Source organism: Scomber scombrus, chromosome 19, assembly GCF_963691925.1.
Source record: "Scomber scombrus chromosome 19, fScoSco1.1, whole genome shotgun sequence".
Taxonomy (NCBI): Eukaryota; Metazoa; Chordata; class Actinopteri; order Scombriformes; family Scombridae; genus Scomber; species Scomber scombrus.
Genome location: NC_084988.1, coordinates 21,765,952 through 21,782,491, shown reverse-complemented (window position 1 = coordinate 21,782,491; position 16,540 = coordinate 21,765,952). Strand labels below are relative to the sequence as shown.

The following is a 16,540-nucleotide window of genomic DNA, read 5'->3' as shown; positions in this document are numbered from 1 at the left end:
GTATTAACCTGTTTAAATGATTGAACTGAAGCTGTGCTGCATTGTTCTTTAATGTACTGCTGCGTGCACGGCCGCAGTCTTTAAGTCTAGACTAGAGGATCCACCAGATTAAGACAAATCTCAGGGTGTATACTTTCCTTTTGACATGAGAACTATATACCGTGATTCCTGTTTTGCTACTAGTCCAAACGTCATTATGAAAATAGATGAGACTCTCCAGTTTATTTATGGCTTTTCACTATATTTTAACTTTATGGACATGCAACATATCCATTCACTTCTGAAGATTAATCTCTTCCTCATTTTTTTGTATGCCTCCTCACATCCCTGTCAGGTGGACCACTCGACCCACTGACGTCTCCTTCTGTTTGTCTAAGCTATTATATAATGTGTAATCAACGAGCTGGGAGGTAAGTGTGTATTTATTTATGTGGATTTGTGAGTGGGTGAATGTGCGTGTGTGCTGGACTTTGATTTTTGTTCAGTGTTGTGAATGTTTTACAGCAGGCTGGAGAATCTTTTCAGTCTTTAAAAGCAAATTAAGAAGAATCTAATTTAAGGTCAAATTTATGCTGACAAGACATTTCTCATTCCCTTCATCTAGTCACCAGAATGATAAATGGCAGGAGAAACAATGCTGTAAATTTATTATAATCCCTATTATCCTCTGCTCTCTAGAATATTAATCCTAATTCTTTCACTGACATATTTTCTTTATTTTAATCTACCTGCCAGTACGAATAAGTTTAAAGTTAAATGTTTACAGAAACACATTTTAACATACTGTTTTGTTTTAAAATGAGGAAGTTTGTGATGCGGCCACCAAAACAAAGCACCACCCAACTTGCAGTACATCACCCGCTAGTCTAATTTTAGGATTGGTTTGCTCGCCACACCAGCATTTTCCCTTAGAGGTTATTAGCTCTTGAGGTGGGTCATGGCCGTACAGAATTCGCTGAATATGGATCCCTGTTCCCGTAAATACATGACCCACGTTCCTGATAGACTGTATGTGTGAAAGGGGCTTATGTGAATAAAAGAAACAGAAATAATGTGCATATGCTGGTTGCACTGGATCCTCTGAGGACTGTAAGTTATACCTTCTGGCTTTTATATGTTTATTTATTGATATTATGTTAACAGACAACTTCAAGATGTGATAAATAGGTTTATTTTTTTTGCTGTATAAGTGCTTTAGGTGGAAAAATGCCAAGGTTCTGAAACATGAAACTAAAGAGCTGAAACAGATGATATAAGTTACAGTAAAACACATTGTGGTAAACACAGTGTTTCCCATAAATTATATAGACTGTGGCAGCCCACCATAGCCTAATTTGTGCCGCCACAGTTTCACAGTGAGCTGAACACGTCTGTACACTCTCCAAAACGTTACGTTGTTTTAGGACTGAGCGGTATATTGAGTTTTTAAGATATATCAACGTATTTCCAAACGAGATATAGGACGAGACGTTATCTTCTTTTGTGCCTTTTATATTGTTGAATTACTGAATGAAGTTGTGACAACTCTCCACCGTCTCTGACTCTGCTGCACGGAGGGTTCAGCTCTGCCCTGGTGAGACAGAGGAGAGGAGCAACTAACGTTAGCCTCGCGTTGCTCTCCTCTGCTCTCAGAAAGTCGTTTCTGCTGCTACTTTATTCTGCCTCGCTGTTCTGTATAAAAGGTCCGGACGCTGAATAGGCAGACAGAGTTGCTCTGTCAGTAAGCGGCTACAGGACGTTGTTATTAGCAGCTGTGGTCAAGCGAGGTAGAGAGTGAATGGAGAGAGGGAGCGGTGACAGTAAGAAAGCCGGTGAATCAGATCAATAACACATTATTTTCTGGTTGTTTCACAGCGGTTCAACTGCACAAATAAACTTCCCCACACACCTCGACTCAACCCTGCAGCTCAGCCTCAAACCTCTGTTTAAAAGCACACAGCAGCAGCATTATACTGCTTTAGTTGATTCAGTTTAAAAAAGCAAAGTCTAAATGAGAGATCTTTTTTTCCATCTGTACAATAAATCAACCTCCTGATTCACTTCGAAGTCAGCTGGAAGTCAAGTCTTTTACTAATCAGCAATGACAGTCAGTTTAGTTATTTGAAGAAACACAATGTAGAAAAAGATATTTACTGAAACAGTATTTAATATGTTATATAATAACATATAAGTAATTAGCTAGTTGAACTTGGATTATCACATCTGTTTTCTTTGTTTCAGAACTGAAATATGGACATTAGTCTTTTTTGATAATTTGTTTCAAACGTTAATCAACTGGTAAAATGTATTTCCGGTGGGTGTGACATCACCATTCATACCGTAACAAATTACTAAAGCACAAAAAAGTTCTAGACATAACATCTTAATTTTGCTCTCAGAGTGCACCAGAATGATGCATTTGACTTAATGTACACATTTTTTTCCCGGGGAAGCTTGCCCCCGGACCCCCCTAGAGGGTCGGAATGAGACCCACCACCATAATTCTGTAGGAAACACTTTTATGCTACTTCGAGTGTGTGAAAATGTCAAAGAGCTGATAGAAATAAAACTAAAGATTTGTAACATAAAGTGTATCATTCAGGAATCAGCATAGAAGTCAAGGTATTAGTATGGAAAAATTAATACTTAGCAAAAAGACTTGGTGCAAATGGAAACAGCTAAACTGCCTCAGTCCAAAGTATAGGTGTCCAAATTTGATGCTTGAATTTACCTCAATAACACAGCTGCTCAGTGAACTCTCATTCTACAACTTCAAAATGAGGCAAGAGACAACTTTATTCATCCCAAAAGATATTTCTCTGACAAGAATGAAAAAGATTGGAAACAACTTTATAGTACAAAACTACAATTCATCTTTTTAAGGGAGGTTTATGTTAGTCGGGAGCAGTTGCCAGGCAACCAGCAAAGACACCAGGAAGTTCCTGCTCACAGACAGAAACAGTCGTATAACCTCCCATAAAACAGCGATTTGTTGATTTTAATACCACTGGTTTTATTTGATAAAACAAACAAGATATGACATCATCAGTGGTTAGCAAAGTCCACAAGCAACAAAATGAATCTGTTTCCAGTCTCTGTGCTATGCTAAGCTAAGCTAAGCTAACTGGTAGCATACAGTAGCTTCATATTTAACTATACAGATAGGAGAGAGGTATCTAGCTCCTTATCTAATTCACCAACAGAAAGTGAAGAAGTGTATGAAACTACTGGCACAGATATTATCATTAGTACAAACACTTAAGGTGGGCTTTAATAGATGCTGAAAACTCTGCTCAAGTTTCCTACTTCTGACCACTGAAGAAGACCAGGAGCTACATGACTGAAGTCTAGTGTGATGTTTCCAGCACGTTGAGCAAACACACACACACACACGGGGAGACACCCACTCTTCTTCACTGGAGTGCATCAAAAACCAAAAAAAGGCCCACGATGAGGCCCGACCATCTCTCCAGAGGAGGTGTGGAGTAGAGAGACTGGCTTGTTTTGCAAAAAAAAAAAAAAAAAAAAAATTGGCCTGGGCCACCGTCCCCAGTGCCTTATAAGGCAGTGTTTCTGCCCAGCTAGCACACTGAAGCCGGGACTGCTGTTGCTGCTGCTGCTCTGCCTGAGAGCAACAACTCCACTGTACTCCAGAGACAAAGTGGACGCTCAGGTTGACTATCAGGGTAAAAAGACAGAAAAGACGACGTACAGGGAGGGCAGGGAGAAGGGGAGGAGGGTGTCCCTGCTCCATGAAAGAGCTGCACATTAAGCGAGACGTTCCAGTACGGGTGGGGAGGTGGTAAGATAAGAGGAGTGGAAAGGGGAGATGCTGGGAAAAGAGAAGAGTGATTAACATTAGGTGGGAGATGAGCAGTCAACAACAAAAAAAGGGAGAAAGGAAGAAAGGAGAAGAATGTGTGAATGGAAAGGGGAAGAGAGAAACAGGAAACAAATGTGGAGGAAAATAAAACAAGTGCAAGGTGTTGTTAAATGTCTGTCACATATGGAAAAGTGAATATTAAAAGAGATAGCCAGGAAATGCCCCCCCGTGAGACAATCTGGAAGACATCATAATATCACTTAGCAAGTCTGATGTGGTATCTTTGGCTCTTAAAGCGCTGCCTGTGAGTCAAGTTATCTGGCGGTAGCCGGTCTGCAGCTGAGTCAAAAGGCTTCAGACCTGAGTTACTGTTAAAATACCTGCAGTGTGTTTAACAAGCAGAGAGGGAGGGGGTGAGGGGGGGGGCAGGCTGCAGGCCGAAAGTGAAGCAGAGCCCAGAGAGAGAGAGAAAAAGAGATAAGGCTAAAAAGCGAAAGGGGAAAGTGCAGTCATTCGCAGGGACTTTGAGCCCCATATATAGCTGCCAACTATTTACTCAGTGAGGTCATTTCCTTCAGGACGGCAGAAAGGCAACTTATGCGACTTGCAATCAAGTGTCCATTTTTTCCCCTGTTTAATCTTGAAAAAAAAAAAAAAGCCCTTTCTTTCTTTCCCTTAGCTTTCGAGCCACGGAGCGAGTCCAGTACTTCAGTCAGCAGTGGTGCGCTGCCAAATAATGATCCCAACATTTTGCGCAGGGAGGAAAGGTTGCTGAGACTATAACATTGGATCCGATGCTGATAGAAGCATTATAGCGATTCGAGGTTCACGATCTGGGTTTATGGTGCCATCGAAGCCCCGTTCACGTGATTTTCGCTGCCTGACCAACAATACAAATCGATTACGCTGCTTCCTAATTGAAGTGCAAAGTAAAATACTGTATAAGCCAGATTATAAAGGATCAGCTTGCTTTAAAGGAGACTCATTAAGTCCATTTGACAGATGCTGCAGATTCCTCCCTGTCAGCTTTGTGTACCCTCAGGGGTCGCCAGCTCACCGCTTCTAGACAGGCCCTAAAATACATCCAACTTAGACTGAAAGGTACTAACTTTGATTATTGAGATCATTTTGCTAAGTAGTAATGTAGGAGGCTGTATAATAGTCAGCAATGCAGATTCTTCTTCTGCCGTTTTTTTTTTTGGCTGTTGCCATGACACAATAGCAGGGGATTTGTGATTCATTGTTTACTGACTATGAGCCTCCTGAGCCTGTGAGCAATTATAATGGCACTGAAAGTATGAAATGTTTTTATTCCACCTGCAAAAAAGGACATTTCTGAGTCCTTAGTGTTCATGTGTGTGCGTGCATTCATACATGCCTGTGTGTTTTTGTGTGTTTGAATCCCACCCTGAGCAGCAAAACTTCTCGATCCCAGCGACAGCAGCAGGGCGGCTAAAAATGGAAAACTGCAGCCTGTTCTCTCCTACGCATGCTTCCCACTCAACTTTTGTCTTGAACACTCAACACCTCTATCTCTCCAGCCTGCATGCAGGAAGTAAACACCAACGGGTTTTCAAGTGACTATCCTGCTTTAAATGTTTAAAAAGGAAGAGGGAATAGACCAGGAGTGCCTCAAGTAGTGTGAAGGGGGAAAGGGCAAGTAAAAGGCAGGGGTACAAGCTAGATGGGGCCCTTTACAAGGGGGGTGAGGTGATGCTTTTTAAGATCCGACACTGTGTTTGTCCTCTGTCAGATCCAGTTAGGGGGGCCCAGCAATTCAAACACCAAGCAACAGAAAGGATGTAACTTTAAAGCCAAAGCAGGTACTGTGACACCGTGTTGCCTCTGGATTACAGCCAGAGCTCAAGTCTGAAAATGTTTAGTGCCCAGAATATACACACACAAACAATCTAATACACTAATCCCCAGAAGATGTCAGCTCTAATCTAAAACACGGATTTTTCCATGAAACACTGCATTATGCAGCATTACTCATCTCCACACTCAGCAAAAGCATCTTCATAGGGGTGCGTTCCCTGTGCTTCTTTACCAAACATAGCTAGGTCTCACCTCCACTAGAGTATTGATCCATTTTGTTTCTGTTTTTTATGTTACATGTTGGTGCAGATATAGCTAAAAGGAATATGCTCATATTAGAAATGTGCATGAAACTGATTTAACCTTACAAGCAGTCCAAACACCTACCAGGACATGGAACTTAACTTTGTTACAACAAAAAAAACAACTACTGAAAATCTCACAACTTCTGTCCACTTCACCTAAGAGTGTCAGAAATGAATCAGCTCACTTTCAACAGGTGTGGGCGAGGAAAGAAAGAGAGAGAAGTATTCCAGTATAATCAGTGTGATACGCAGGCTCTATTTCTGTAACAGGGTTTAAAGGGGACCTATTATGCTTCCTCTTACCTTACGTCATATATTTAATGTTACATGTCAGATGTTCATATTAAACAAGACCAAAGTTTCAAATAATGAGGTAAGTTTACTGAGATAAGTAAAAGTTATCCCTGTGAGCAGAAAGCTCAGGCTTCAGACTGCTCTAAATGCTCAATGTCTAATGTTTTTTTCTACGTTCGACACGAGCTGACGTCAATACGTGACAAATTACTTTATATGGTCATCTGCTCCATTCACAGCGCAGAGAAATACAGTCATTTGGTGGCAGCTTTTACTAGCTATGTGATCCTTGTTATTTCCTGACAGCAGATATTTGCTACTTCAGTCGGCATTTTACTGTATTTCCCACACAGAAGTTACACTGTTATGCCAACAATGTTCGTCACATTGTAGATCAGATTTAGGATCGATAAAAGGAGAAAAAGATATATATATGTTATAAGTTGTTTACGTAGCCTCTGGAGCTGTCAGTAGTTAGCCGTCACGCAGCTTCCTGATACTAACCAATCAGAAGAGAGTAAGGTGGCGGGCGTTAAAGAGACAGGAGTTAAGGCGGCCTGTTTCAGACAGAGGCTGAACTGAGTGGCAGCATAAAGGACCAATATACAATAAATAAGGACTTTTTTGAACTATGAATAATGCAAAACTACTCTAATGGAGTCCAAGAATGTAAATATAGTGCTGGAAATGAGCATAATAGGTCACCTTTAAAGGGTAACATTTACAGGTGCAATGTGAAAGTAATTTACTGAGCTGTCACTTCAGGCATGTAGTTAAAGTACCAAGTACACAATTGTGAGTTGACAAGTGACTGATGAAGTTCGGACACACCTACCCACTCAATTGAAAGAGAAGCTGTGTCCAAACATTTGACTGGTGTTGTACATGTATGCATTTTGTTAAGTAATTTAGTTCAGACGTTCCCATTTTATCAAAGACTTGTGCTCAGAATAGCACAAAATGTGGTTGTTTTTGGCCTGATTTTACTGTTCTGATTAGGCTGGAAATAAAACTGTATTATATGTCTCAAAAAGGCCGGAAACTACCTAATGGTACATACTTTTATCAGAAGTTTAAAATAAACTCTGACACATCCTCCACTTAACCATCTATCAGTGCAGGAGGGTCAGAATAGGTGTGTGAATCCAGTGGGCAGAGAGACTCTACTGGTGTGGAGGGGGCCCATACAGGACATTTTTAGCAGATAACATTAGCCTCCATAAACACAAGTGGGACATACACATTCCCCACTAGTTAATCCTAATCTGTAGACACGCTTCACAGACCCCCCCAAAAACTGCACTGTCTGCACTCAGTCTTAACTATTAATCAGGCCTATCTTACAGTACATCCACCATGCATGCGGCTATTAGTTTGGCCTGTTTTTCTCGTCCGAGCGCGTTATGATGGCAAAGGTATCTGATTACAGGACAGACTGGAAAGTGATGGCGATCATGAGAAAGATGAATAGTCCCAGCAGCATCGCGGTCTGCCTAATGTAAAAACAACAATGCTTAACAGCTCGCAGCAGGGCACAATTAGGGAATGAGAGGGGGGGAGAAGGGATATACATGCCAATAGCATAACGTTACCCAAGTGTGTGTGTGCGTGCATACGTGTCTGGCGTTTCAGCGAATAGACGAGCTGGTATCATTAATAATCTATGAGGTGTTCCCCCCTTCTTGACTTACCAGCAAACTTTCCAGGTTCATGGCAGACCTGGGGTTTCTGATCATTTCCTCCAGCTTCTTCAGCCGGGTTTCCGTCCTCTTCTCGGCGCTCACCGACATGTCTGCAGTGAGTCAGTCGGTCGTTCCAAAAAAAAAAAGCTGGGTGATTTTTTTTTTTTTTTTAGAATGATGAAGAGGTTTTTTCCCCCAAAACTGTTCACCAAAGTTCACATGTGAAACGTCTTTGTTCGTGGCTAATGTGGCCAGCAGCGGGCCTAGCGGCTCTCAGCCCACCCAAATCGCTTCCAACTGGAATAGTGTGCACACAATGAGGAGAAAATATTCCCAAAGCAAAAAAAAAAAAAAAGACTCCCCGCTTTCCTAAAAAAAAAACTTGCCGAGCTGGGGAGGGGGGGTGAGGGGGCTCAAGTCAGTTAGCTATCTGTCTGCTTTTAAGCTAATAAACACAACGTTACACTTGAATAGTCACCATTTTTTCCCCCAAACTCGGTTAAAAGTTTGAATATACCAGCAACAGGCGAGCAGGGCGTTTTCTTTGCCCCCCCCCCTCACCTCACCTCCCCTTCCCTTTGGGGTTTTTCTGACCGCCTGGAAATGCCTCGGTGAGTCGGGTTTTTCAAGAGGAAAAAAAAAAAGAAAAAATCCGCCTCGTTTCACCCCATTCAATACCGCTTGAAGCCCGTTAGTGTTGTCGTTTTATCCTCAGCGCTGCCACAAGTCATCAGAAAGGCAGAAAATAATAACGTCTGCTCTCCCGCGCTCACTGTTTAATAAGCACGCACTCTCTTCCTGGAGTTCTTCTAGCATTTTCGCATGTGTCCTCGTCGTTTTAGTCCTTTTTGTAGCGCTTTACTCACGAGAAAAAGTGAGTTGTTCTCTCTCCAATGGGTAGAGAAAAAGTCCTCCCTGCCGCTGACTTGTTGGCCGCACACTCACATCTACACACCGACACACACACACACACTCTCTGAGTCTGCAGCCTCTCTCCTCCCCCTGCTGACATCAACACACACAGGACTCAGTTTCCCATAAGCCATCTGTCCCGCCCTCCTGCACCTCTCCACCTGCACACATTTGGAAAATTCGCACCTACAAAAGCAGATAAACCCCTCTTTTTACATTTCAAACGAATAATTAGGTGGTTAATTAAATAATAGCACATATTATAGTCATTATTAAGTTTAATTAAATGGCTCTCAAACTAATTGAGGGTTCTTCCTGGTTGTTACAACAAGTACCAATGTCACTAAGTTAATAATATGATAAAAAATAAAGCTCATTATAGGCTTTAATGTACCCTTGGGATTTGGGAGATAAGTGATCTTTTCTTTTTTTGGTTTTATAATTATGGCTAAAAAAGAAATCTAGGGAAACCCATATCACCACCAAAGTATAATCAGTTTTTCCAGGCCTGAGGCCAATCCGTCCGTCCCCCTTTCTTGGAAATCCATCAATGGATTCTTGCTATATTCTGCGAGTAATAGTAAGTTAATTAATTTATTTAGTGTAACACCTTTCACAGAGTTTGGTCACAAAGTGCCTCAGTAAAACTGTCAAAAATAAGACCATAAAAACAGAAAGAAAAATGAAAAATAATAAAACATTTGCAACAAAAGACTTTAAAAATTACTAGCAGTAGACAGCATGAGGCGAGACAAAGGTCAGTTTGAGTAAATCAGTCTTCAGCTTCTTTTAAAAGGCGTCAAAAGAGAGTCAAAATATAAACTGCACCTACAATAGCCTTCACATTTTATGCATACTCAAAGTTATGAAGAGTTTGTATTAATAGACTATATGAAATCCACTTAATAACAATCCTAGTAACTGTAGTTAATGATCAATACATTGATTTAATTATTATTGGATAACCAACTAAAAATCTTTGGGTATATGCTCTAATATTTTTGGTGTTGTGAGGTTTAAAATGTGGTATATTCTGTCTCGCACTACAGAGAGAGCAGTGTAACCACAAATGTACCCCTTCACCTTGCTCCACTTTATGTGTACTGCTGTATCACGATGAACTTTAACATTTATGCAGATATAATTATTTTGCTGCTCTTCCTTTAAATGATAGCATAACCAGGTGTCATCCTGTTGCCATTCATATTCAATGTTGAATCTGGTGAGTGCTCACTCTTTCCTGAGAAAAATATTCTATGACTAACAGGAAGTGATGCATTTTACATTTTCTTTATTTAGATTAAACACAAGAGGGGCTGCCTGGTTACTCTGTGTGAGAAGCAACAGTGGCTGAACAGACAAACACACAAGCGCCCCCTACAGAAAACCAAACTTCAGGAACTGATTTTTTTTTTTTTTTTTTTTAAGCCATCACATCAACATGCAGGATACACTGTTTGTTTGCCAGGTGGTCTCTGGGAAATGCAGAGTGAAGCAATACAGTAATGAGACTGCAGTCTCACCACACATTTCATCTTTCTACCGATCACATCAAATCAGTATCAGACTAGACATCTACCATATGCAACCCATATTACGTCTTTGGGAGCCTTATTTAATCATGACACATAGTATTCCAACATACATGCTGTCATGCTTATTAACTCCAAGTTTTCTCATGTTATTACTGCTTTTCTTTTCTTTTTTTAATCATTTTTGGTGAAGGAGATTAAGGAAGTCATACAGGGAAAAACAAGAACAGAATTATGCAACTAATGACCCATGAAGTTTGGGCTATTATCTCATATGGTCAGCTTCAGTCAGCTGTATTTGGATACCTTTTCCCTTGCTGCCACTCTGCAGAACATCTATGTTTTGTATTAGAATAGGCATCATTTGTGTGCCTCAATTAGCATTTGTTATTTTTTTGTAGTACACATAATGTGTTTTTTAAAATTGTATATTATGCATTTGGGCGATTGCAGCTTTGGGAGTTTTCAGTTCATCACACAAGGCAGAGATCACTATGAGGTCACAAAAGGAAAGAGGATACACCCTTCAGCCGTATTGTCTTTCAGCATATTCTGTGCTATGACAGGCCGCATTCAAAATGGATTACATTAAAAAGCTAATGTGTGTGATAAAGATCCTTTTAGTGGCATCTCCAAAGCAGCAATCAGGAGTTAGAGAAAGAAACAAATTGCATCCCAGCTGACTCTACACACACCTGAGGAAATTCTCATTATATTTCAGTAGAGTGAGTAGATTGATGGAGTAAACACATCAGATGAAGCTATTGAAAGTTGAAATTTATGGGTTTGAGTTACACAGTTCACATTTTTGTACATTGACAAAGTTGCCCGTGTGTCTAGTAAGAGGGACTGTTGTATCTGTATGTTTTATGATGAGAGTGTGTTAGAATCAATAAAAATGTAACACTATTTTACTATGACTGATGGGTCCATCCTTGCTTGTATACTGTATATTTCTCCTCTGAGGAAATCAAGCTTGTCTTCATCACTCTGAGTAGTGGGTTAGTACTTGTAGAGGCCATGAGATGGAGCTAGAGACCACTCAATTCACATTTCTTAGACGAGAAGACCTGAAGTCAGAAAACTCCTGTAATTGTACACATTATAGCAATAAACAAGAAATAATTTGATTTGTTTTTCAAGTGTGTTTGTTTCCTCTCTGAAAGTGGGTATATCCTAAAATAAATCATGTCATGTAACTACTTAAAAAAGGGTGTGACATAGTACTTGTCCATATTAAGAAATGCATACATCATTATTTAATGACTAACTATCATCACCTGCAGCTAATTATCAATAACAACATCTAAACACTGAGCCCACTATTTGTTTTCTTTTTCAATCCACTCCATTTTAATCATCAATATTTAATTAGTAAAGCTAAAGTCTAACTACTTATGAATGATTCAATATTCTAAAATACTTGATCACTTGTGAATGAATTATTAATGACATTTTAGTGCTGTTAGCATGGCTGTATTTGACTGGTCGCTCCTTTTTGTATCTTGTAACATTGCATCAGACACCATGCCTAAAGGTCAGTTCTGTATAGATTTTCAGTAATTAAATGATGTCTTAAGGTCTGAATGGTTCGTATCTTGATTTATGTAATAATGTAGTTCATGTACAGTAAACAAATATGGACTATACGGTTGCATATTACAATTAAAATCTGTGCTATTTGCAAGATTGTGTCTCTTTTTTCTGAAACATACAAACAATTTGGACTGAACAATGTGACACCTGTGAAAGTCACTGATGTCATAAGTGATGAATCAAGATAAGGTTTCCCAGTAAAGATTATTATGGTTTAGAATGATCTCTTAATTATAGAGGGTTTTCAGGGCCCAAACTAAATATTTAAATACATAAATAATTATATCATTAAATACTCATACAAATGTGTAAATATATAAATGATATGCATAAAAGAATAAATAAATAATTAAATACATCAATAAATGCATACGCAATTATATTTAACATGTATATATTTAATGTTATTTAATTAAATTAATATATACTTAATGTCATTTTTTATTTATTTATTCATGGTGACAAATAAACATTAGGATACATAATGATTTATTTATTCATTTATGTAAGATTTTATTACATAATTATTTTTTCCATTCCAATTCATTTATTTACACATTTATTTTTCTATTTATAATTTTGTTTTTTATTCATATATATTTTAATTTATCCATAGTGTAACTTGCTACAGCAAAATAGATAAATCAGTAAAATTCATCCATTATAAGTCAAGGGGCAGACTCTACTCTGTGATTGGTGGGTGAATATGGATCTAATGCTTTTGCCTAATTCAGAGTCTGGGCCAGGCCAAGATTGGTTAATGTTAACATTAGTAGAGTTAAAAGCCTCTTCTATCAACATCTCAGCCTTATGCAGCAGTGAGTAACGTCCATGTCCTGCATTGATGACGTATTGTCCTGTTACATCCTTGTTGGGGACGCATCAGGACAAATTAGCGTTTACACTACAAAGGATATGTGGTCAAATACATTACAGATCACCTCAGCAAGTGGTTTCATTGATCGGATCACACAATGCATACCATACCAGAGACGCGTGTTAATGCCAGGTGTAAACAGGGCTAAAGAGAGCTCGATCAACTGGTTGAGCCTGCTGGGTCTGTAATACTGTTCATTCACCAGGCAGATGCTTTAACCCACCCCCTGACTGAGTTGACCGACTTATTTATATGACTGCAGCAGGTTACACCACGGATAAATAAAAGAAAATATATAAATAAAATTATAAATAAATGAATTAGTAAATAAATAAACTCATATACAAATGAAGTAATGTATACATTCAGTACCATTCAAAAGTTTGGACACACTTTCCCATTCACATCAATGAGAAAGTGTGTCCAAACTTTTGACTATTACTGTATATAAACATGATATATAATGAATAAATACACATTACATACATTTGATATTTTTATATTTAATGTCTTATTTAATTGGTGATGGTGAAAATGAAGCACTTAAATTATAGACTTATTTATGTAAGTATTGGCCCTTTTAACCCTCCATACTTATCAAGCTAATATTGTGCTGTATGACTCGTTTGCATGGAGGTTCCTTGTACACATTTGAACAGATATGACCAATCTGAAACAGAGTTGTGTGTGTCTCTTATTTATTTGTCTTCATGAGCAATTCACTGGATAAAACAAATACTGTTACAACACAAAAAATGATTCTTTTTCCAAAGCAATTTTGGCCACATGTTATGTACATGTTACAACGTCATAATAAAAAGACAGAAGATCATCTCCTCATATCACTGTTTTCTCCGTTTTAATAATTAAAAAAGCATTTCACTGTTCACCAGGCATTTACATTGGAATTGAATGCTCAGGTCAAACCACCTTCACTTTTTTTTTTATTATTTGCAAATGCAAAACTTGTCAACAATAAATAATACTATAAAATGTACACAAAAAGATTGACAGTCCACCACGAGTTAAAACGTTGAACAGATTGGATGTTTAGGAACAAGGAATTCGGGAGGAGGGTTTCTTCTTAGCAAAAATGTGACGGTCCATACAAGTTACAGAAAAAGCTGATCATCTATACATTGACACTAGCAAGATAACAAAGTTGTTGTTTCTGGTATATTTCATTTTGTACAAAGAAGGGAGAGTCTTCTTTACAAGCGAGCATCATTGTCTTAACTGTAGAGATTATACAAGCAAGAGTTAAGGCAACTTCTCTGTTGTTTTTGAAAAGTAACATGAAGTCATGTCATGTTCTGCTTTGTCTGTGGACTACTAGTCTCTATTAGGGTTGGAGTTACTGTAGTTGTCATTGCATAAATCAGGCTGCTGACCAGGCCTGTAGTCCATCATCAAAAAAGGAATGCTGGAGATTTGTCATGAGTCTGTTTGCCATCACAAAGACTGATTCAGTGGTTCAGGATTGCCATGTTAGGATTAAGCTTTTATATCTTCAATATCTGTCTGACACATGGACAGTATACCATTTACAACGCCAACACAACACTGGTACAGATTAGGATCAGACATAACCAGACATGTTTTGTCTGTGTGTGTGTGTGAGTGGGAGTGTCAAGCGAGAGAAACAGCAGCCATAACAACAGATTTTAGTTTATTCATTATCAAAAATTGAGTGCCGTCCACCTTTTTAAATCAGCATGACATTTCTGGCAATGAGAATGGTTTACTTAACAAAAGTCTAGGAGATTGCCCAGTAATGGCACGAAAAATGAAACTTTGGCCTGATGGTGGCACCAGAAGAAAGGTCAGGAAAAGGTCACCAAAACAATTAGCATGTTTCCTCTGGGGAGAAAATTTAAAGGAATAATTCAACATTTTGGAAAAGACATTTATTAGCCTTCTTATTAAGAGTTTGATGAGAAGGTCAATTTCAATTTCATATCTATCCATTGAATATGAAGCTGGAGACACACGACAGCCAGTTTAGTTTAGCATAGGGGAAGAAGACTGGAAACAGAGGAGATATATGGTGTTCACTGAATAGTGTTAATTAGTGAGCTTTAGAGGTGCTGGTAGGATGCTTGTTTTTTGGTTTTTTTACCCTTTACCAAACCACAATAGAAGTTTCCCCTGTTTCCAGTTTCTATGCTAAGCTAAGCTAACTGGCTGCTGGCTGTAGCTTCCTAATTAGCAGGCAGATATGAGAGTGCTATCAATCTTTTCATCTAACTTTGAAAATAAAGCAAAAAAGTGTCTTTCCCCTAATGTCAAACTATTGTTATAATTGAAATCATTATCTTTTGATATCTGGTGTCCAGAAGTGACAGTTTGTCCTGAGGGTGGCGCTAGAGGAAAGCTCATGAAGGGTCCAAACTGGAAAGAGTCTATTTGCTCATTAATGTAAATGTGCAGAGACATTTTTATAGCAATAGGTGTGCGGTTACACAATTTCTATTCTTCTTCTCATGAAGTTGTGGATACAGTGCTTGTGGATACCTGTGATATTTAGCAAAAGAACTACAGTAAGGAATATCCATAGTTATGGACAAATGCAATTCAGCATAAGGCAGATAAGACAAAAAAAGCTTTAAAAAGAGCGTTTTTACTGCCGTTGCTTGGAGAGAAATGAAGAGAGGGGGAAAGGAAATACTACTGACACCAAAACCAGGCCTTGGCAAGGGGCAAGCTAAGCCTAAATGCCTGACTAACAGGCAACAGATAAGAGTTGCACACTGCTTACTCTGAGTCAACACTCTGTAATCTCAACTAGGCTCTCTGCTTGCACCTACCTCACGCACACACAAACACACACACAACATACACACACACACACAGACACACACATACACAAAGTTACTATGTGCATTGTGTGTATGTGCGTGACATGAGTATGAGTATGCATGCTTGTGTTGTGTGATTCTGTGAGTGTATATATATATAAATGAGTAAATGTTGTCATTTGGATAAAGAGTGAATCAGACAAATGAAACAAAGGTTACAGGAATAACAATGAGATTGGATGGGATTGCAAAGCAAAGAATTGTATTTCACCTTAACTCCCAGTGTCACAAGGGTAACAGGGTAATACTGTTTCTGACATCCACTTGCGTTCTCCTCTATCTCCCTGTATTTTTTCTTCTTCTTTTTTTTTTTTTTTTTTTAAATAAGTGCTTGTTCTTTTGGCAACTATAGATTATCTGGTCAAATCTTCAGTTTGAAATCCCCATTGAAAAATAGGTGACATGTTTTGTTTCAACACACAGGAAGCCTTTGGCATATGATAATACCTTGTCTCGCACTGGTACAATGTACCTCCTCCATAGGAGTGTAAACTAAATGCTGGCTTTGTTTGGTGGCGTCCAAGCTCTCAGGCTTAAGCTGCGGTGTAACTGGATCAGATCAAACTGGATGGGTGACAAGTTTGTGTCGCATTTACTTAAACTGTCTAAAAGGCTGCGCATGGAGCATGACATTGAATCAAGGACAATGCTGGCTTTAAATTTGGCTTAAAGCAAAGTAATTGGCTTAAAATGAAGCAAGTTGGCAAGATCAGTGGACAAGTGAGAGGAAATGTGAAAAGACTTCTCATATCGTTTTCAAAATGAATTTGTCTTCAGTGTGTTTATTGTTTAAATATTCCTGTTGTGTTACTTCAGCAGTTTCCCCAGCAGTTCCCAAAACAATTATTTATGAAATAGCTGGCT

The 16,540-nt window shown here is 38.8% G+C and overlaps 1 protein-coding gene across 3 annotated transcripts in view; it reads right to left on the bottom strand.

Annotated features, from left to right (window-relative positions):
- rock2a (rho-associated, coiled-coil containing protein kinase 2a) overlaps positions 1 to 8,841 on the bottom strand; it is a 34,436-nt gene extending 25,595 nt beyond the window's left edge. For all 3 annotated transcript variants that reach the window (XM_062439722.1, XM_062439723.1, XM_062439724.1), the window contains exon 1: positions 7,911 to 8,841. In XM_062439722.1, the coding sequence (XP_062295706.1) occupies positions 7,911 to 8,009 (99 nt within the window). In that variant the 5' untranslated portion in view covers positions 8,010 to 8,841. The remainder of the gene's footprint in view (positions 1 to 7,910) is intronic.
- Positions 8,842 to 16,540: the final 7,699 nt, after the last annotated feature.